The following is a 22,684-nucleotide window of genomic DNA, read 5'->3' as shown; positions in this document are numbered from 1 at the left end:
ACTGAAGAACTGATGGTATACTAATGGCATTGGAAGGAAATAAAAATTCAATTTAGTCAAAGCTATACAGGAGACATGAACGAGATAGTATGTGGTTCACATTAAAGCTTGCTGCCCACTTTAATTAAAGTAGACATCCAACTTGGCCTCAAGGTAGAACTCTGAGATGATCTTCCAAGCTTGTAAAGCACCTCAGCAATATCTGGAGTCTAACGGCACAAAACTATGGGAAAATGCCCCACTAATTAATGTGTAAGGGATGAGGTTAAAACTTATCTTCAAGGGAATATTGACTGTGGACAGGAAGTAGCTTCCCAACACGTCTGTAAAGAGAGGAAATCAAGAACCAGACCTGCATAGCCTCTGTTTCAGGAGGGTATTACAGCAGGCTCCATCCCTTCTAAAAAGTATGATGGATCCTAAGCAAAACGAAAGGTCTGTCCTGCCCTCTCGGTACCTTAAGGCACACACGCGGTGTCCCAACAGCTATCACCGGGCCAAATCCCTTACAGCAGCCACATTTAGTGATGCCGTCGGAGTAAAGAGAGCGGGAGCTGTCCCGCAGCCGCTCACCAACCACAGGGGGTGAGAAAGGGGCGCCAGCGCAAAGGAGGGGCTCCCCGCGCCTCCTCCGCACAGCCGCAGCTCCCGCGGCATTCCCAGGCCCTCCCTCCTGCCTGCCTCCCCGCTCCCCGCCTTCCCTAAGGATCACTGCTGATTTCCCCTCACGGCTCCACCGCCGCACACTCGCCCGGCTGTCACCATGGCAACGACCCTGTCCGTCCCCTCCGTGGCTTCAGCCGTGCTACCGCGCATGCGCCAATCCCACGCATGCCCCGAAGAGATCCACGGCTGGGTGGGGAGGGGTGTGTATGCGCATGCGCAGCCAGCCCGGAGGCTCCCACTCTGAGTCCGGGAAGAGCCAGCGTGTGCCGCCCGCTGCGGCTCTGCCGGCCCGCCCGCCGCGGCCTGCGCGCAGCTCCCTGCCGGGGCGGGGCCAGCTCCTGCGGGCGCCCTAGCGCAGCCCCAGCCGGGCCCGTCCGAGCCGACGGCATTTCCGGGGGAGGGAGCGGGGCGCGGGCTGGCGGGGAGCGGCGCGGCGCGAGCAGAGTTGACTATATATGGTCAAAGAGAGGGGAGAGCGGCGGCTGTGCGGGCGCTTCCTGGTTCGTGCCGCTGGGCGCCGCGGGGCTGAGGCGGCGGCGGGAGCAGAGCGAGAGGCCGGTCCGCTTGCGCCGCGCCGGGCTGCGCTCGCCGCCCTTCCCAGCCCTTCCAGCTCCACCGCAGTAACAAGTGGGCGAAGATGCCGTACGAGATCAGTAAGCGTGCGGGTGGGACCGGAGCGGTGAGGGGACGGGGACTGGGACTGGGAGTGGGACTAGGGCCGAGTGGGGAGCTCCGCTGGCGGAGGTAGCACAGGGCCGCCCGCCGCCGCCGTGGAGGCGGGCGCGGAGCCGGCAGTTCCTCAGAGCCGAGCTGACAGCAACAAGTGACCGCGCCTGCCGGCAGGGCGTATAGCTCAGCGGCTGGCGTCCGGTACGGCCAAGAGTAAGCCCTCTTTATCCTTTTTATTTTTTATTTATTCCCTCTTTTTCTTCCTGTTCCCATAGAAAAAGTGTTCGCCAGCCTCCCGCAGGTTGAACGAGGCGTTTCCAAAATTATCGGAGGTGATCCTAAGGGCAACAATTTTCTTTATACCAATGGAAAGTGTGTCGTCATCAGAAACGTTGATGTAATGTATCCTGATTTATTTCGTTTCTTAGCGCAGAGCTTTTGCTAAGTTTCATTTTGTTTCCCAGTCCCTCTTAATAGCCCGTGTTTCATTCTCAGTTTGTAATTCCCGTTGAGGTCACGGGTCTGTGATCCTCAGCAGGGGAATAAGCAGAGTGCATGACTCAGGCAGAAAACCACGGGCAGCGACCGTAGAAATCTGTTACAATGTGCAGATTTCTCCCTCTCTGCATAGGAATTACAGATGAGAGACTGGTATATTCAGGTTAACCTTGTTCATCTCCTTAAATATTGCTGTTAGGAAGTTGAGTGTTGTGCTTGCCTGATAAATGAGCACTTCCCCATTTGCTGTATTGAGCTTGTAAGAGAAACATGCAAATACTTGCAGATCCCATTTTTAAATGTGTTAGTCCGTAGCTTCTTCCTCCACCCTTGCACTCCATAAATCAAAACAGTTGTCAGTTGCTTTCAAGTTGCACGCATGTTGAGTTCTCATCCCTGATCACAGGGAACTTTCCTCATCGATTAGCTATAAGAATGCCCCAGTTTATGTTTTCAGTGGTGTGGAGGTTTGCTTTTTTTCTTTGGTGGTAACTAGAGAAATGCTAAGTGAGTTACTTAAATGACTTCAAAGATGGCATCCCTTTGAAAAGTATGGAGAAAACATTGCATGTATAGGCTATTGTCTTGCTACTGCTTTTCAAAAAAATACTTTTCTTCAAAGTAAATGCTTGTTCTTTAGAAAATCAGATTCTCCCCTAGTTTTACTTTCCTCTCTTACTGCAGATTTGGCCTGCAGTGTGGAGGGCTGCAGGGGGCTAGCTCATACCTGTCTGGAATATTTAGGTCTCCACAAAAATGAATTTGTTTATGGCTGCATCTGTGAATCACCTTTGTAAACTAAATTTTTTATGAGCTGTTTTCCTGATTTATCTCATTACTCCCATTACATTCAGATGATATCTTCATTGTCATGCTGTAATACAGAAATGCTATTAGTAACTTTTTCAAATTTCTTTTTTGGTATCAGTTTAAATTCATTCACTTAAAACCAAAACTAAGCTTGCACTCTGGTTTCAATGTGTAAGTGTAATGTTGTAAGAGTTTTTTGCTCTTAGTAGCAAGCAAAGTTCAATTTTCTGAAACCAGAAGTCCCAGTTAAACACTGTAATGGCACACAAAGTGATGAGAGAAGGGAGAAAAGCCACTTAGCTTACGTTACAGTTTTTGCTCAAGTTATGGATTGTGACTTCTCCCTTGCACTGTAATTAGTGCTTTAGGGGTTTGCTTTTTTGCAACTACTTTGGGTGTTAAATTAGAAGTAAACAATTCGCTTTTATCTTCCTGAATCAGCTCACTGAAGATTTGCCTGATGCAAATGTCAATCCTAGTGTGAACCAGAACTTTGAGCACATGGCACAGTCTGAGTACAGGCGAGGTGGGATTGTGGGAATTCAGATTTAGACTGTTTAAACTCTCAAGGGAAGTTAAGAACGAAAGTCATAAATCTCTGGGTTTTATGGTGTAATTCATGCCAATAGGCAAGCTGACCTAACTGGCAAGGAGAGTCTGCTACTGTTAATAATTGACAGGTGATGCTCTGCAGTCAGTTACAGAATGTATTGTATCAGTGACACAAAAAACTGACCAGAGCCTGTGTTATGGTGTTTGTGTTGGAGAATGTTGTGATTTGTTCATAACCCAGCATGGAACTGTGTCCACTTGTAGTTGAGAGCCATGCTTTCTTTGAATAATATAGAAGCCTCTATCATAGTTAGTAACAACCAAATGAAATATTAGAGGTCTGTGTCTAATCCCTCTGTGAACAGTACTCCAGTGAGATTGTTGTGCCCTAATTAAAAAAAAAAAAAAAAAAACCAACAAAAAGGAACCAAAACAGGTCGTCAAAATGCAGTGATTACTTTTAAGTCTGAAGCTATCTAGTGTTAGCTAATCAGTGGTGATGGGTATAGCATTCAGGGTTAATGCTTGATCTTTGAGCAGAGGTATTGTAGAGGTTTCATTTAACAAGAAAAACTCCAGGAACAGTGCTGGAAAAGCACTGTGAGAAGGACTAGTGATAATTGTAAGGTTTCATTCCTTATTAATATTTTACTGTTTTCGTGGGTCTAAGCCTACTTTGAAACTTGGAACTTAAACTGCTCACTTTCATACGTGGCTCTGGTTTCAGTGTTCAAAGCAAGCCACATAAGCTTGCTCTTCTTGTTGAATCCAGAATTAGGTACTGTATTTTTCCCAGCTACAGCTATAATCTTATCCAAAAATATTTTTTTTAGATTCTTCCTGAATCTCTTTACCATACATATCTTAAAATTGGGAGTCTGCCTTCCATTTAACCCCTTAAGTCAGTCTATTTATGACCAGTCTCTCATCTTATTAGCTTCCTGGACTCTTGAAGGTTCTTGCTGTAAAATAGCAGCTACTTACATATGCCATTAATAATGAACGGAGGGGTGGGGTGTTTGAGATCCCTGTACTTGTAGGTGATGAAGCTATAGAATGGGGAGAACATTATCATGTCTTGCTTAGATAAAATCCAGTTACACACAAAATAGAGAGAGGTACATGCTATAAATGCAGATGATTGTGACTTAAGTAGGGCTATAATGCACTCAAACAATTTATAAAAAATTTAGAAAAAGAGCTGCTTCTTGCATGAGTAAGCTGTATTCTGTCTCCTGAGATGTAACCGTACTGCATCAGCAGGAACTCCTGCAAGCATGAGATTGTCTGCTTTCTAACAGAGTGGGTATTTTAGTTTTTCCTGATTGGATGGCTGAGTTGTACTGTAATATCGGGTGGTTTTCTGGTTTAGTTGAGTAAATCTGTGTTAATCATATCAGTTAAAATGGACTTTTGGTTTGACCATATGAGTCAGATTTCTGGAACTTGAAGATACCTGTTACCTTGCAGAATTTTATATTTTCTAAGGAGTGTTTTACTGTTATAGTATATTACTGCTGTATGTACTATATCTGGAAAAGGTGCAGAATGTCTTTTTTCCACAGTTCATTTGAGAGCAGATTTTGCCCTGATGTCATCCTTTTCTGATTTGTGTGGCATCTCCATAGTTTAACACTTGATGAACTGTTAAGACACTGAGTCAGTTTTACTGTCAAACCTGAAGCTCCGGAAAACATATTCTAAAACTAAAGAGATAAAATCACGATGTGGTGGCACTGAGTTTCTTTCAAAATTCCAACTCTTGATACTAGGGAAAATATCTTTCCCTGTGCTATTCTACTAGCTTTTTAAACAGATTGCAATCAGTAAAAAAGAGCAATCAGTGTACACCTCATTGGTTACTGAGTGCTCTTGAGCACGCGGTGATGATTAACAGCCACGCACTATGGTTAACCATATGCTTAATTTTCATGCGCAACTTTAGCTGAATTTTTGGATGTGTGCTGCAGAGCACAGCTTGTTTAGTATTCTCCTTGGATAGCTGACTTACCTAGGCCAGCCCCATAAAAAGAAATCTGATGCCTGGCCTAATATTTTCAAGGTTTTTCTACCTTTCAGGAGGTACTGGAGAGGAAACGGTCACAACAGTTCTGGCTGTTAGAGGAACTACTTTGTCAGTTTTTGGAAATTAGAGTGTTGCTTTGAACAGCAGTATTTTACTGTGTACTGCACTGAAATATTCTACTGTGTACTGCAATGTGTACTGCACTTTACAGTTTCAGACAATGGCTCTATTTAAGATGGAAGGAAGGGTATGAGAGGAGGAGTGTGAGCAGAAGTTCTAAGTTTTATCTTTGAATATCTGATTTTATGCCTTTGAAAACCAGGAAATATAACTTACTAACTTTTTTTTGTTCTTTAAACTAGAATCCTGCAATTGCTGACATCTACACTGAGCACGCCCATCAGGTTGTAGTTGCGAAGTATGCGCCCAGTGGATTCTACATAGCATCTGGAGGTAAAGTATCAGCACACATGCTGCATGGGGTATGTGGACAGAGCTGTTGAAGTGCTTGATGGCAAAACAGAATCGTGATGCTTCACGTGTATGTACGGAAGATGCACAGTTAATGTAACATGCTTTGATGGAATTACATATACATGCCTGAGGAAGGAATGATTTATGTAGTTGTTCCTCTAACCACTTTCCAAAGTAGTGAGTTTAGTGACATGCTTGGTCTTAAAAATTATTTAAATCAAAAAGAACATGGAAATGAACTTTAAATACTTGGCGTGAAGCATTAATGAGAACAAAACTTAGTGTAATGAAGACTTGTGTATGTGAAACAGAATGGAACCTTATTTCTGAAATACAGGACTATTGGCTTTGTTAATAAACTTTGGTTCATTGGCGGCAGGGAAGGGATTCTTGAAGAGCACATACCCCTTTCTTTTCCTTTTTCGTTTCTTCCTGACTAAACTTGACAAGACTTGTCATGACTTTTCTCACATTCATAACCTGAACTAAAAAAGCTTTCTTTGGTAAGTTAACAGGGGAAGAGGCTGATTCATGGTTTATGTGTAATGCATGTGAATCAATAATCTGAGAATGGGTAGCATGAATTTCTACAGCATAAATTTCCTGGATTGTTAGTGGAAATTGCTGCAGTTTTGATGACTTACAGAGAACTAACCTTTTCTCTACTCTTTTTACTATACACTTGCTTCAAAAAAAATTTTTTTCAAGAGGACTGGTATACAGTTGAAGAATATTGATAAACATAATACTGTAACTTCAATTTCTTAAAAATATTTGCAGTTAATCAATGGATATTTTAACATCTGCTTACCATTGTCCATTAAAAATGCTTCAGAAACTAGTAATGTGCCCAAATGCAAAAATACTTTCTAAATAATATATCTGAAAAGAAAACACTTGAGTATGAGCTCCTTAGAAAGGGAGTCCAGACTTAGATGCACAGGTCTTAACAGAATTAGTAGAATTGGAGTTTCTCTTTCAGTAATTTAAAAGGTATAGTATTTTTTAAAAAGTAAAGTTGGCTTTTTGCACATCAGAAAAATGTATTAGAATACTTATCTTTTGAGTAGTGGAGAATCTTTAAGAACAGTAATAGTACAACTTTTTGGGTTTTAATTTTTTTCCCCCATCCTGGTCTGAAAGGAGCCAGAGCCAGGACTTCCTTGGCTCAGTCTTGTGTATGACCATATGTTAAATTGAATACCTTCTTAAAATCTAGTTTGCATTCTTTATTCTACAGCTCTAGTTTTGTGCTGTACTTATCTCTCAGAATGACCATGTATTCTGTTTTTGCAGCCCTGTAGTTTTTCAGTCTTCTATCAAAGAAGAGTTTTATACACATAATCTGATCTGTGAAGAAGTTTTTCAGTAATGATCAGCTTAAGGAAGCCTTGCTCCTTGGGGAATATTCAGTTGACTTTTTTCAGACGTTGTGTCATACCCAAGTAAATGAGTTTAGGCTGCAGTATTTCCCTTAAAAAGTGTCTTCTGCATGTCATTTATAAATAGTTCTGTGATACTGCTGAGCATGGGATCTGAAGATAGTATCAGGCTGTTTAAGCTGTTTCTAAGTATAACACGTAAGATTCATTTCTCTATCTATAAATCTGCATTAGCCATGCAACCTGCATTAATACTTCATGTGCTTGATGAGACAGACCTTTGGCAACATGCTTTGTGGCTTTTATGGTAATTTCTCCTACTGCAGTCATAACAGATGTAGTAATGGGACGTATCATAAAGTTAAAGCTGTATGTGTACTATCTATTAATAGCTGGAGCAATCAATTAATTTTTAAACTCTACATTGGAATTCTGCTTCAATAACACATTCTGTAAAATGGAGGATTCTACATCTGTCCGTTTAGCAGAAGGGTGTTGGGTCCATGATCAGGTCACACAGAGACAAGGGCGTTCTGTGCTTAAATTGAACTGTGAAGATGCACCAATAAGTGATGAACAGAACTCAAAAGTGTTATGCTATGTTGACATATACATATTTTAGCACATGATTTATTCTAAAACAATGGCAGATATTTGTACACAACATGAAGTGTGTACATGCTTCTGTATAGAAAAAATACTGATGAATGTGTATGAATTGAGCTCTGTGGGGAAAAAAATCTTTCTGTATATTTACATCTATCTGGTATTTGGATGCAAAATGGGTTTGCTTTGAAGGTGTAAAAAAAAATCTGAAGTATGAATTTCAGTGCATCAGACACTATCCATCAGATCGCTCTGTAGATGCTGGGTGGCTTACTTCCCAGTAAGTGTGGATAAGCTGTCTTGAGGAGGGTAGTATGATTGTTGGTTTTGTTTGGTTTTGGTTTTGTGGTGGTGGGGTTGTATGGGTTTTGTTTTGGGTATTTTTTTTGTGTGTGTGGGCGTGTGTGTGTGTAGCATGGATAATTGACACATACTGGCTACACATTAAAGTTCCTACCCTCTTGCTGTGCAGGTTTCTTTGCATGTCTGCAAAAGTTGTCTCCATGTTGTATTTATTGCTGTGTGTCTTGAACATTATTATCTGGCTATAAACACCATCCAGTGAAATGGATGTAGTCATCAGTGTTCCTCAGTCAAGTAATTTGTAGTAATTGTAATAGGGTAGGAAAAGAGGTTCCCTAGTACAAGTGTTCAGTGTAGCTGAAAATCTGTATCCTGGCAGATCGTTGAGTCATGTGATTGAGTCCTGCTGGAACAACAATAGTTATATTCTATTTTATTATGGCAGATGTCTCTGGAAAGCTGAGAATCTGGGATACTACACAGAAAGAACACTTACTGAAGTATGAGTATCAGCCATTTGCAGGAAAAATAAAGGACCTTGCCTGGACTGAAGACAGCAAGAGAATTGCTGTGGTTGGAGAAGGAAGGGAAAAGTGAGTAATTCTTTTTTGTGTGTGTATGCATACATATATGGTAAATCTCTGTATTCTAACAAAGCAGGTTCTTCACAGAAAACTTTTTACTATTCTAGGGGAGAAAATCGTGGCTGTTTCAACTTCCAAGTTCTGCAGGAGAATTCTTTATGCAGTCTTTGACAGCTGTAAAACTGTTTGGAGAATACAGTTCTATAAGAATTTCTCAGTTTAAAAATTGTGGGGTCTTGTTTGTTTTTTAGAGTTGAATATTGCATTCAGTTATAGCTGTTAGTATGCCTTTGGTATAAGAAGGTATTCTAATTCTGGTAGAGTGGGAAGGGAGAACCACCAGACAATTCTCCTCCTCTCTTACACCTCCCAGTTTGAGAGGACATGGCTGAATAAGAGTAAGAAAATAAAGGAAAAAAATGTATCTGTATTTTCTCCCTCAGCATCACACCCATATTTTTAGGGTATATTATGGTAAGAAATAAAATCACAACCAGTTGTCCTAATCTCACTGAGGTGCTCATTGGTCAGGTTTGTGTCTTTTCTTTAATGTTTAAAAACTGACAGATCTTTAAGGCAGAGTAGTCTTATGCCTGAAGGTCTGAAAAACATAGTCTTTCTGTTTGAGAGAGATTTTGTCCTTTGTCACTCCCTCCACCCCCACCTGCCCCTGGGCAGATACTCTGTAAACTTGTTCTACCTCAGACTGCAAGTTTTCTGTTAGGTGGATGAGCTTTAAGTCTAGTATTTTGCTGATGGCCTTTATAACAGCGATGCCCTGGTAGTTTAGTGCCACTGTTTTGATTATACTCTTTTGGGGTTTTTTTTCCCCTCAAGGAGATTTCAAGATAGAACTGACAAATACTGTTATAACTCTTCTTCCTTGAACCTTTAGGTAATAATAGTTGTAAAAGCGATGCACCCAATTTAGGCTAAATAATCAGATTAATGATATAATGTCATTGTTATCCTAGCTTCCTACATTTGGTGTAGCAACTAGGCAGGCAGAATAATTATTGCTTCCTATAAACTTACTGAAGAATATCTTTCTGATCTCTTGAGTTTTAGAAGCTTTATACATAAAATTTGCTTGTCTGTCCCCTTCAGCAAATGTCTCCTATTGAAGATAAGATTCTCTCTCCAGCAAGGTCTCAAGTAGCCTTCAGGGAACTATGAGGAGCTTGCATGAGATTAACGAGATGACCTATTTTCTTTTCTTTGAGTGCACTCAGATCTGCTGTTTGCAGATGCCCATGGAGTTAATCTATGTGTAACTTTTATGAATTGTAGTTATTGTGTGCTTCTCTAACTAGATTCGGAGCAGTTTTCCTGTGGGATAGTGGTTCTTCTGTTGGCGAGATTACTGGGCACAACAAAGTGATCAATAGTGTGGACATTAAACAAACGAGACCATATCGTCTGGCAACTGGCAGTGATGACAACTGTGCCGCTTTCTTTGAGGGACCGCCATTCAAGTTCAAGTTTACAATAAGTGTGAGTTTAAGTTGAGCTGTAGCTCTGCTAAACTGTGCAGCAAGTTGAGTGAAAGCTTTCCAACGAGCTTGCAGTTCTTGTCACAGCTAGCTGTCATTACAGAAGTTCTTAGTTCTTCCTTTTGAGGCATAGTTGGTGTCAAGTGGCCTTCTTAAACCTGTGTATAACTGGAGACTTGCCTTAGTCCAAGAGAACTGAAATAAATGAAATAAATGAATAAAGAAAACCTGAAGCACTTTTTCCAGAGTTCTTTTTTGGCTCTTCATCCTCTTCCATAACTGTAGAAGCAGGATGTTTCATTGGCCCTATTGTTGCGTTCTGAGCACTGCTTCCCAATGCAGTTGTGTAGAATTTCTTAATACCCTCCAAGGTGCTTGATTCAAGAAATTTGGTGGTGTGAATGGAATTTTCCAATCTGCTTAAGAGTGCCTCAAATCTGAAATCCCATGGCAGCTTAGAAAAGGGTGAGTGTAGATATTTGAAAACATAACTGAATTCTACGAGAAATGCATATGTAACTTCTGTGGTCAGTTTTTGTTTCTGCATTTCTTTTAACTTTTGTTTCCTATTCTGTGAGTTAAAATCTTTTAAGTAAATCAAACAAAGCTTGGAATTACCACATTTGAGGTACTTATCATTACTGGAGGCTAAAGAAGATGAAAAGCCTAAAGCTACTGCAGCTGTTTCTGGTGGCAGAAGGCATGCCTCTTGCCTTAAAAAAAAAAACAAAAAAAAACCAACAAAAAACCCACCACAACCCAAAACAAATGATTGCAGAGCTACTGGATGTTACTGCAATAATAACGTAAAAATATTGAGTTCTTGTTTTATTTTTAAAATGGCAGTTGTAAGCTTTTTATTTTCTTAAATATATGCCTTGAGTACTCTTCATACACTGACTTTTAGTAAGGATTCCATTGTGGTTCTAGAAAAGGAATTGTTTTGAGCTGTGCAATCCAATGAAATGATGTAGTCGCCTAAGATATTTCTGAGCTGAAGTTGATACTTGCATTTTGCTAAGCTGATTCTTATTGAACTCTCAAGTCTGAATTGCTTCCTAGTGCTGCTTAGACTTGTATGTGATAAAGTCTTTCTTTTAAAGTGATATTTGAGTTGATGTATCTGATTTGGGTACAGGCTGTTGTATCATTTAGGCCTTGAGGTATCATCAGGAAACAGCATAGTTGAAGAAAGTAGGTTAGAACCTGCCTTTCATAATACTAAAAATAGTCTTCCAAATCTCTTTGCGTTGGCCTCATTGGGGTGCTTCCCTATTTAATGTCTGTTTCCTAGTTAGCGTGGTTTGAATAGTCTCCTACTTGTAAATAGTCTATTTGGGGAGCATACATCAGTCTTGCCTGGCTACTTCACAGAGCTACCATTAATGCAGTCTCCCAGAAATGAGATTCCAGTAAAATAATTATCTATTCTTCATGCCTGCATTTTTTACAGTAAGAAGGATGAAGTATTGTTCTTTGTGTAAAATTTGTGTGAAGAAGCAAGAGGTAAAATTTGGACAATGTTGCAGAAGAAGCCAGTGGCAAGGGGGAAAAATCCCATGGTTGCATGTAGCCTGCAGCTGTGGGTTTTATTTCCTGCCTATCCCTGAAACTGGGTACTCCTTCATGTGGCATTGTACTAAGTTGTCCGAACTACACTGGTTACTGATGCCACAGTTCCCTTTCTGGACTATTCTCAACTCTTATCATCCTCTTCAGGTAGAGGCCAGACTTGCTCTGTAGCCACTCTCTACAGCAGGCGTCTTCCTACACAGCTAATTTATGGCTTGCATGTAAGAGAGCTTCATTGATACTGGATTGTCTTCTATGTAAAAAGGGTCTGTTCTTATCTTGTGTTCTGATTCTTGCTTTTTTTTTCCCTACAGGACCATACACGGTTTGTGAACTGTGTGAGGTTTTCTCCTGATGGGAACAGATTAGCTACAGCTAGTGCAGATGGCCAGGTAAAAATAATGAAACTCTTTTTCTAGTGATTTTAGCACAAGAAGACTTGCTTGTGTATTTTGGGAGTAGAATTATTATTGTAAAATACATGTTGCTTTTTTCATGCCAAGAAATGAGTGGCTTAACCTTTTAAATATCCTCCTATAAAGCTGTAACTGATAACCAGACTCTTCTCACTCAGCTTTTTTGCCTATACCATTTCCCTAGCATATTATTTCTACAGGTTATTTTGGTAGAGGCATATTAGACTTTTGGGATGTATATATCCTTATGATTGTGAGGAGTATGGTAGAAATACTGAACTAATAGATAGCACAGTGTGGTCTTTCCAACCCTAACCATTCTGTGATTCTATGACTCCCTACTGATAAGGGCAGGTTTGCAATGACACTGTAGGTAGCTCTCCCTCCTACGAGGGCACATACCCATGACTGTAATGCTAAACAGCCACCATCATGGCAGAAGCCAAAAATGTAACATTTTCCAGAATTTCAAATGTCAGGATACAATGTACAGAGTATCTTGCTGTGATTATTTACAATTGTAATCTCATTTGTTTAGTCTTAAATACAGGAATACATGTTCCTCTTCCTTAAAAATCTAGTCTTTGATAAACCTGTAAGCATGCCACATAACAAAGGGATGATTTCTGTAGTGCAAGTAATAGTGTTTCAGTTCTTTGGTTTTGTTTTGTGGTTTTTTTCCTTGTTACTGTTTTTCCTTATAAGGTATATGTCTGTGTTCTTTTAAGATTTTTGTCTATGATGGGAAGACTGGAGAGAAAGTGTGTGCTCTTGGTGGAGGCAAAGCTCATGATGGGGGTATTTATGCTGTAAGTATCACTTAATTTGTGCAAATGGTGCGTAGTATTTCATTATTAAGTTCATGGACTGTGAAGTTTTGCAATAATAAATGCATTTACTATCTTGTGACATTTGTTTTCACAGATTAGTTGGAGCCCTGACAGTAGTCAGTTACTTTCTGCTTCCGGAGATAAAACTGCTAAAATCTGGGATGTTGGTGCTAATTCTATTGTCAATACTTTTAACATGGGATCAAATGTGTTGGATCAGCAGTTGGGTTGCTTGTGGCAGAAAGACCATTTACTGACTATCTCCCTGTCCGGCTATATTAATTATTTGGACAAGAACAATCCAAATAAGCCTTTACGCATCATAAAGGTAGGTTAAACTTCTTGTTGCACCCATTCCTGCAATAAGTGACTCAGTGGTTGAAGCTCTCCAGATGGGGCAGTAACTATTGAAAAATGGTCTTGTTAAGTTAACATTACCAGACAAGCCCTGTGTGTCTGACTCTTCTTGCAAGTGATATGAATCTTCTTGATTAAATGTTACATGCCTGATGCTGTGCTTTGTGCAAGCATAGAGACTGATATTGTTTTCAGTTAAGGTTATCAATTTATCTTTCATAGCAGCTTTTAACAATTCTTGAGGTGCAAAAAGAAATAGAGCATAGATAGAAAATACCAGTGGTGTCTTGTTCTGTCAGAGCTAGTGTGTTATGAACAAGGTGACCAGGGTTACTGTGTAGTTGAGCTTTAATTTTAGAATTTAAAGAGTTCTCTGACACAGCACTCTCCTGGGAACTTACATTTTTACATGAACTAGAAATGGACGTCCCAGATTCTTGCTATTGGTGCTACAATTCAGGCAATTGATGTGGGTACATTACTATATTTAGTCCTTTTCCATGAATCATAAAGTGCCTGAAAAATCAAACTTTGTCAATGAAAAGGCCATGAAAGTGTTCTGGCCCAGCAGGCTAATAAAGATTTTCATAGTGCCCATTCATTCTCCTTAAAGAGTAGTACATGGGAATAGCAATGCTGCAACTGTTAAGTGACTGCACTGTTAAGTAGTGATTTGTATTCTGGGTGACTTTTAATGCTTATGAAAAAATGTTATTTTCTAATTACCTATAGATCTTCTGAAATAGGTTTAATCTATGTATATGTTAAGATGAAAATTTGCTCATCAATAATGTTGTGTTCTGTTCACAGGGTCATAGTAAATCAATTCAGTGTCTTACAGTGCATAAAAACGGTGGAAAGTCCTATATTTACTCCGGAAGTAATGATGGTCATATTAATATCCTTTGAATGATAGTGGTATTTGTTCTAGCCTTGCAGTCGGAGAACTAGTTTGGAGGAAAAAAGAGCACTTTGTCAAAGGCAAAAACTGATGTTTATTTTACACAGGTGAATAGAAGTTAATTTTACTTTCCCTTAACTTGCCTATTGTACTGTTTGCCTTTGCACTTGCCTGCTAAATATAAACCAGTTCTTAATTTCCAGTTGTTACTACTTTGTGGTATGTAAATTGTTAGTATGGAGGAGCAAGTAAATGTATAAATTAGCCTCTTGTAACTTTTCATGTATTGTCATACACACAAAATAGGTATTGCTTTTCCTCAGTTACATGCCATAGATCTTCTGAAAGTCATGTATCTTGTTTTTCAGATGTTCAGGACAAAGAAAAACTTTCTGACCCATCTCTGACCTGTTGTCATACATTTCTCTTTACAGTTGTGTTTTTTTTTTTATCCTGTATTAAGGTGTGGTTTTGAAGTTCTGTAACTTACTGTGTTCTTCATTTGATATCCCAAATGTCATCAGGCTTTCTCACTGATGACTTTCTTACTGAAGAGAACTTGTACTACTTTTGACACTTTATTTAAATCCTGTTGGTTTCTGGAGCAGAGCACTAGGAATGCAGCCTGGTTTGCAAAGGGCATGTTAAAGGGATATGTTCAGCTAGAAGACTGTTGGCTTTTCTTCAGTATTCTGAAGCTTATAAATAAAACTGCAGTCTTTCATCCTGCCTGCTGTGGTGCATTAAGATGGTGTCACATTGGCATAAATGGTAGTAAATACAGGACTTATTTCTTTACAAACTTGTAATATAGTGTTAGTAGTTCAAACTGATGTTAACATGCAACATTAGGGAAAGCCAGTGTTGCAGGACTTCTAACTATGGTTCTTTAAAAAGTATTTCCTATTCTCAGACTTGATGTTAAATCCCCCAGTATTTGCTACTGTCTGTGGCAGGTCATTTAGTTCACTACAGAACAACAGAGGTTCATTTAATACTTTGAGGATAAAAGATTGGCTGAACCCTGTATTGTCGAATCTCCATTCTTAGAGATACTCAAAATCCAGCTGAATGGGCAGCCTGTTGGAGCTGACACTGATTTGAGCAGCAGGTTGGACTACGTGATCTCAAGAGATATCTTCTAAACTTAATTATTTGGTCAATTATTTAACTGTTTTATGATTCTGTATCTGACTGCACCAGTGTTTCCAAATGTTCCTTAATTCTATTATGCACATTACTGGGATTCTGAAACTGGAGAGAATGATGGCTTTTCTGGGAAAGGTCATACAAACCAGGTTTCTAGAATGGCAGTGGATGAAATGGATCAGCTGGTCACCTGCAGTATGGATGATACTGTGCGCTACACCAACCTTAGCAAGAGGGACTACAGGTTAGTTAAAATGTTGCCTTTTTATTGTAGCGTTGTAGCCCTAATTATTCTACAGCAAGAGTTTTGATGACTTGTGTGGCAAAGAAATTTATGCTACAGTTTATTCAGGTTTTAAGTTACCATGGAAACTGTATAGAAATGATTGCTGTACCAACCTTTCTCTTTTCTGTGACAAGAAATGCATCCCAGGCTTTTCAATTTGTCTTATCCCTTCCTCAGTTTAGGTAGAGATCAATCGTGTATCAGGTGGTTCAGTTAAGAGACTTTGGGAAGGGTGCCCACTTTCTGATTCATAAATACCTGGACATATAAGTAGTAAATGTGGTTAGGAAGGGTGGGACATGGCTGTTTCTTCATAGAAGCTGCAGTCACCACTTAAAGAAAAATAAATAAACTCCAGTGTAGTAGCATTGACTTTCACTTGACAGGTGTACTACCTCCTGATCAAGATACTGATGCTTTAAACAGTAAACACAAGGAAGCTTTGCAGATTATTAAAAAATAAATCTTTAAATTGTGCATATCCTTGATTGTTAGTGTCATTAGTATTACCTGAATAGGCAATTCTGAGTAATGTTAGGCATGGGATAATTTCTTTTATGCTTTGTTCTTCCTGCTTCTCTAATTTTGCACACCTTCCTCCAGTGGCCAGGATGCTGTGAAAATGGATGTTCAGCCAAAATGTTTAGCTGTGGGTCCTGGTGGCTATACTGTAGTTCTGTGCATTGGACAAGTAAGTATTAACTTGTGGATCATCAACACAATTGCTCTGTTAATAGTGCTGTATATGGTAACGTGATGGTTTCCAACAAATCTGTTTAGTGCGGGGTCAACTTGCACGTCTGCAGAATTTCCTAATGAGAGCTATGGGAAACATAATTCATCAGGATACTTGCTAGGCTTGTCTTTTTGCATCTTGTACTAATTTGAAAGTCTTATGTATAGGTTTAAATCTCACATGGTCGATTGTGTGAATGCATCAGAATTTGTTAATCAGTACAGCCCTGTGCTAGAAGGCTTACAACATCTGAATCATGCTCTTGCCTGATCTGTTCAGCGTTGTGATTTTGGGAAGAGGATGTCTTGTTCCTGCATTGTTTTTCTTTTTTAGCTAATCCAAGTAGCCAGTTAACTAATGCAGTACGGCGTAGGTAGCTCTAGGTTGCTTGCCAGTAGTGTTAAGATCACACAAATCTAGAGACTTTGCACCAAGGTTATTTTGTATCAAAGCACGCTTCAAATGATTTATGCCTTCTTTATGGACGCTAGTTCTATGCTTGGAACTTTGAGTAGTGTTGTTCAAAGTTGTTTTCCATGTGAATTATTCCAGTTGTCTATAGTATAGATCTGGGTACAACGTTAAAATTTAACATTGCAGTATTAACTTTCTACTAATTTGGTCCTGCCATCTTCCTTAAGGAGCAAACTGGGAATGCAGTAAGCATTGCTAAAAATACTGTTTTGTCAGGGTTGTTCATGTTCAAACCAAGTGATGCAAAGCTGAAGGCAGTAGAGCATGCCTTTGCGCTACCTAATTTAGAGCACATAGGTACTCCAGTGCAGCAGATTAGTTAGTCACCACATGAAGGTCTCTCTTTCTTTCTTTTCTTTCTTTTCTTTCTTTTCTTTCTTTTCTTTCTTTTCTTTCTTTTCTTTCTTTTCTTTCTTTCTTTTCTTTCTTTTCTTTCTTTTCTTTCTTTTCTTTCTTTTCTTTCTTTTCTTTCTTTTCTTTCTTTTCTTTCTTTTCTTTCTTTTCTTTCTTTTCTTTCTTTTCTTTCTTTTCTTTCTTTTCTTTCTTTTCTTTCTTTTCTTTTCTTTCTTTTCTTTCTTTTCTTTCTTTTCTTTCTTTTCTTTCTTTTCTTTCTTTTCTTTCTTTTCTTTCTTTTCTTTCTTTTCTTTCTTTTCTTTCTTTTCTTTCTTTTCTTTCTTTTCTTTCTTTTCTTTCTTTTCTTTCTTTTCTTTCTTTTCTTTCTTTTCTTTCTTTTCTTTCTTTTCTTTCTTTTCTTTCTTTTCTTTCTCTCTTTCTCTCTTTCTCTCTTTCTCTCTTTCTCTCTTTCTCTCTTTCTCTCTTTCTCTCTTTCTCTCTTTCTCTCTTTCTCTCTTTCTCTCTTTCTCTCTTTCTCTCTTTCTCTCTTTCTCTCTTTCTCTCTTTCTCTCTTTCTCTCTTTCTCTCTTTCTCTCTTTCTCTCTTTCTCTCTTTCTCTCTTTCTCTCTTTCTCTCTTTCTCTCTTTCTCTCTTTCTCTCTTTCTCTCTTTCTCTCTTTCTCTCTTTCTCTCTTTCTCTCTTTCTCTGTCTCTCTCTCTCTCTCTCTCTTTCTCTCTTTCTCTCTTTCTCTCTTTCTCTCTTTCTCTCTTTCTCTCTTTCTCTCTTTCTCTCTTTCTCTCTTTCTCTCTTTCTCTCTTTCTCTCTTTCTCTCTTTCTCTCTTTCTCTCTTTCTCTCTTTCTCTCTTTCTCTCTTTCTCTCTTTCTCTCTTTCTCTCTTTCTCTCTTTCTCTCTTTCTCTCTTTCTCTCTTTCTCTCTTTCTCTCTTTCTCTCTTTCTCTCTTTCTCTCTTTCTCTCTTTCTCTCTTTCTCTCTTTCTCCCTCTCTCTTTCTCCCTCTCTCTTTCTCCCTCTCTCTTTCTCCCTCTCTCTTTCTCTCTAATTAAACTGTTCCCTTAAGATCAGGCTGTAGTAGAGTTGTGAGCAATCAGAGTAGATTCGTATTTATGACTAAACTTCGTGGCTTAGTCATAGTTTTGTATTCGGCACTTTGAAGAAGAGTCTTAGTTTCTCGTTTTCTATTTGCAGATTGTCTTGATGAAAGATAAGAAGAAATGTTTTGCAATTGGTGACCTTGGCTATGAGCCAGAAGCTGTAGCCATTCACCCTGGAGGAGGTACAGCAGCAGTGGGAGGAGCGGTAAGATTGCACTTCCTAAACCTGTCCTGCTTTGAACTTGTAGCTAGTAACAAACATTTAACACTAGGAGATGCCTTTAGAAGTAATATGTGTCAATTTGTAAGAGCATTATTACAACAAGCAAGTTGCGTGTAATTGGTATTGTCGGACTTTTAATTCCCCAGATTCTACCATTATCACCTAACTTTTTGTCTTGTATTTGCTGGGTTTAAATTGTCAAATTGTTTTTACTGAGTCTGTGCTTGAAGTAGGTAAATTCTAGAAACCAGGTGTGTAATCTAGACTTGGTGAGTTGTAGCCAGCATAAATGACAGGTTCTTTAAACTAGTTTTTAATATAAGCACTACCAGATAGAGCTGATGAAAAACATTCCTTAAGTTCAGTAAGCCTTCCTCTTTCTATTGTAAAGTGATTTTTGTACCTTTTCCCCTTCTTCACTATTTGCAGGATGGGAATGTCCGTTTGTATTCAATTCAAGGAACCTCTTTGAAAAACGATGAGAAGTCTTTGGAAGCTAAAGGTCCTGTTACTGACCTGGCATATTCTCACGATGGTGCCTTTCTTGCAGTCTGTGATGCAAACAAAGTTGTCACTGTCTTTAGTGTTGCTGATGGCTATGCGGTAAGAACTGTTGTTTAAAAACAAATTGATTGGCATTTCATGTCTAAACCTGTTGTGATGAAATACAATACAGCGACTGAGACTTCATTGTTAAATCACTATATTTGGTGGTTCTGTGACTGCTAAAGTGGTATTTCTAGTTAGCATCATTTTTTGTGCACAACAGCCTTTATGAAGCTTCCACATCATAAGGATAGGTGAGGAAATGTACACCATGGGTTGGCTACTGGGGAAACACTCAAACCCATCTAATAGCAAACACATGGCAGAAGAGTCGGATCTCCACAGGCCAGCAGTAGTTAAATATTAAAAATTATAAAGTAATCAGTACAAAGTAATGCATGTGTCTTGTTCTGATCATTTGAAGCACTAGTGTGGTAGGGTGCTTCTTTTGTGTGGGGTTGTTGGTGGTTGGTTTGGGGTTTTTTGGTGGGAAGTTGTTTGTTTTGTTTGGTTTTTTTTTCGTGAGGGGTGTTTTTTTGTTGGTTAGGGTTTTTTTTTAAAAGGAAAAATGTCAATAAAATATGTGCGTGCCTGTTAGAGCTGGTATGCATTTCTGGAAAATGGACAAGAATGCAGGCTCAGCTTGATAAGAATCATGCAGTACAACAAACTTGGATTAAATAAAGCAGACTTTGCAATAAAAATTTGCTGGCTGTGGCACGCAGTTTACTGTGGTAAGAAGTAAGCAAAGAAAGGGATACATTAGAGCAGGGAATCTTGATTTTTATCCCTCAATTAAGTGTCTTAACCAAGAACCAAAGAATGGGCAATTTCCACTTTTCAGCTGAGTAGTCATTATGTGTACCAGCCTGTAAAATCATTAAGGTAACTGAAACCACACCAAACTAGAAAAATGCAAATGGCATTCCACAGAAACACTGCATTTTCTAAGGAAAAATTGAAAGAATTTTGCTTTTAGAAATACCTGTGGGATTACTTTAAAAGTCTCTAAACAAAAAGTAACTTATTGCATATGCATTTTACAGATCCAGCTTTCATCGAAAAAGTCTTAGCTCTTTTTACAAAAGGTTTGGATTTTACCAGCCTCATAAGTGTTTAGATAAGTAGCATAAAATGAAGCCACCAATTGGTTTGTTTAGGACATCCATCTGTACTGCAATAGATGTACAATACATCAGACAATGTACATTGTCTGAACTATTGCAGTAGCTTATTGTAATGCTGCATATTAAAAGCCTGGGATTTCCTGAAGTAGCTTAAGCTAATGAAGTAACATTGTATCTTTAACTTTCAAATAGGAGCATAATGTCTTTTATGGACACCATGCAAAAATTGTTTGTATTGCCTGGTCTCCTGACAATGAACACTTTGCTTCTGGAGGCATGGACATGATGGTATACGTTTGGACCGTAAGTGATCCAGAGACCAGAGTCAAGATACCAGGTATGTTTCCTTCAAAAGATTACTTTTGAGAGTTGTTAGTAGTTCTCAAAATCCAACACAGCTTTCTAGAATTAAGCTTTGAATGTTCCCAAAGTAATTTAGCCTTTACATTAGTCTCTGTGTAGCCACAATAGCCAGAACTCTTCTATTGTTTTGTAGTCACTTTTTAAAATATACTGTTACTATTTAGTGCAGCTGAAAATCACATTTGGAATATATGCTGAAGTTATTTTGTCAGCCTTGCCTTCCTAATTCTCTTCTGTTATTTCACACTACCATACAGATGCACACAGGTTACATCACGTAAGCGGCTTGGCGTGGCTGGATGAACACACTCTGGTAACAACATCCCATGATGCTTCTGTCAAAGAGTGGTCTATCTCCTACAATTGAAATAATCCCTCTCTTTGGAAGGACCTAATCAGGGACTAGAACTACTGCAGTGGAACATAGCATTTCTCTTAAAGAATCTGTATTGGCCTCTGGGTCTGCTATCATATCCTCATATCTTTACAGGGTGTTCATATCTGTAATTAAATGTACTTTGAAAGCTTTAGCCAGTAACAGTTTGCACATGAAAAGCACTTAAATTATGTCTGGAGCTTAACCTTTGTGCTGAACATTCCAGAGGCAACAGCCAAGCAAGTTGGTGTGAAAGGTTCAGGTGTGAAAGATTCAAACTCAATCAGTTGTTCTTTTCTAACCAAGAAACATGAGACTGTACAGCATGAGAGTAATACTTCTCATTTTTTCTAATTACAGAACATTTCTGTACTAACGGTCATAGTAAGAGTATTTAGTTGTGATCCGAAACCAATCAAGCTGTGTGCAGCTACTGTATATTGCTTTGCTTCTCTGTACTGCACCAAACTGTTGCCTCAGATTTTCTCCTCTTAGATAACAAAATGGGGTACATACATAATAAACTTTTTATGTATTTCATGTCAAAGCTTTGTGGTTTATTTTAAGGTGGAAGTGTGGGGTTTTGATGTACTTACTGTTGTGGGTATAATGTTTACAAATAATCATTGTGGCAACTTCTTGCTTCAGAAACACATTTGTTATTTTCATGAATTAAGAATGTCTGGTCATTTCAATGTCAGAAAATCATTCTGTTTTGAAGATTAAAGATATTTTCTGTTTGAAGGAGGAGAAGCATGTTATTGTTTAAAAAAATGCAGTACTTCTGCCACCTTTTTGAAAATACAGGAATTAAAGTGAAGCATTGTTATGACTTGAAGTGATTTTTTTTTTAAATAAGATGTTTGCCGAATGAATTTTATGCCTTTGCACGTGCGGAGCAGTTGCATGGAAGCCATTATCTCATGCAGACAGGTTGTGATCTTGTTTAGTTTTCTTCTCCCACTGAACAGCACACTTCAGTGATTTGAAGCCAGCTGTCTAGCAAGGGTGGAAGAGGAAACTCGATACAAAGTGGTAGGAAGATTTGTTACCATCTCTAGTGGCCAAAAGAAGCTGTTGTTGTCCAGAACTTTAGAAGACTTAGTAAAGAAAAGTTTGAGGGTTTGTTTTGTTTTGGGTTTGGGGTTGGTTTTTTTTTAAGTCTTCTTCAGTGCTCTTTGATTTTTATTAAGCTTTCCTTTCTGTGTGGACTTGTGTGTTGTTTGGTTTTGGTTTTGCTTTTTTTTAACCAATCGTATTTCTAATGACACTAATTATACAGCAAATAAAAAGGCTTTTGCTGCTTCTCATACTGTGGACCATTGCTCAATTGCTGAAAGATAATTGCCTGTCATAAATTACTTAAAAAGATGTTTCAAAAAGGAAAAATGTTGATTTTTTCAGAAGTGGCGACCAGATGTCTTCTGGCATGCAAACCAATATACACATTAGAACAGCTGACATGGGGTTTAGCTAAGCAGCAGAATATTTTGGATTATGTGGGGTTTTTTTTGTGCTTGCTGCATCTCCATCAGCAGTTTTGTGTGTCTGTTTATTAATAATGCAAGAACATTTCAGAAAAGGGTATGTTTGAAAGCGGGCATAAGATCCAAATAAATAAGACTTATTTGTGTCTTGCCCCTAAACCTTGTTCTGCTGTTGCTTGTGCCAGTCCCTGTGCAATTCATCCACTGCTCCCCAAGTCCCATCTGGAAAAGCTGCTATTGAATCTGCTCAGTGGGTTCCTGTTGTAGTTGAATCCCTGTCAGTTAAGTAATGCTAAAAGAAGGATCAAACAGAGTTATGTGGATGCTTGTGGGC

The 22,684-nt window shown here is 39.0% G+C and overlaps 1 protein-coding gene across 1 annotated transcript; it reads left to right on the top strand.

The window, feature by feature from the left end:
- Window positions 1-1,042: 1,042 nt before the first annotated feature.
- WDR1 (WD repeat domain 1) lies at window positions 1,043-22,173 on the top strand. The gene is made up of 15 exons (XM_031048409.2): window positions 1,043-1,319; window positions 1,611-1,732; window positions 5,584-5,674; window positions 8,432-8,579; window positions 9,884-10,064; window positions 11,950-12,027; window positions 12,780-12,860; window positions 12,976-13,209; window positions 14,049-14,136; window positions 15,376-15,532; window positions 16,178-16,265; window positions 18,323-18,433; window positions 18,881-19,054; window positions 20,317-20,461; window positions 20,745-22,173. The coding sequence occupies exons 1-15, from the start codon at window positions 1,304-1,306 to the stop codon at window positions 20,852-20,854; spliced, it is 1,824 nt and encodes a 607-aa protein (XP_030904269.1). The 5' UTR covers window positions 1,043-1,303; the 3' UTR covers window positions 20,855-22,173.
- The last annotated feature ends 511 nt before the right edge of the window (window positions 22,174-22,684 follow it).

This window comes from Melopsittacus undulatus, chromosome 7, assembly GCF_012275295.1.
Source record: "Melopsittacus undulatus isolate bMelUnd1 chromosome 7, bMelUnd1.mat.Z, whole genome shotgun sequence".
Taxonomy (NCBI): domain Eukaryota; kingdom Metazoa; phylum Chordata; class Aves; order Psittaciformes; family Psittaculidae; genus Melopsittacus; species Melopsittacus undulatus.
Note: the sequence above shows the minus strand (reverse complement) of the source record. Positions and strands in the feature narration are given on the sequence as shown.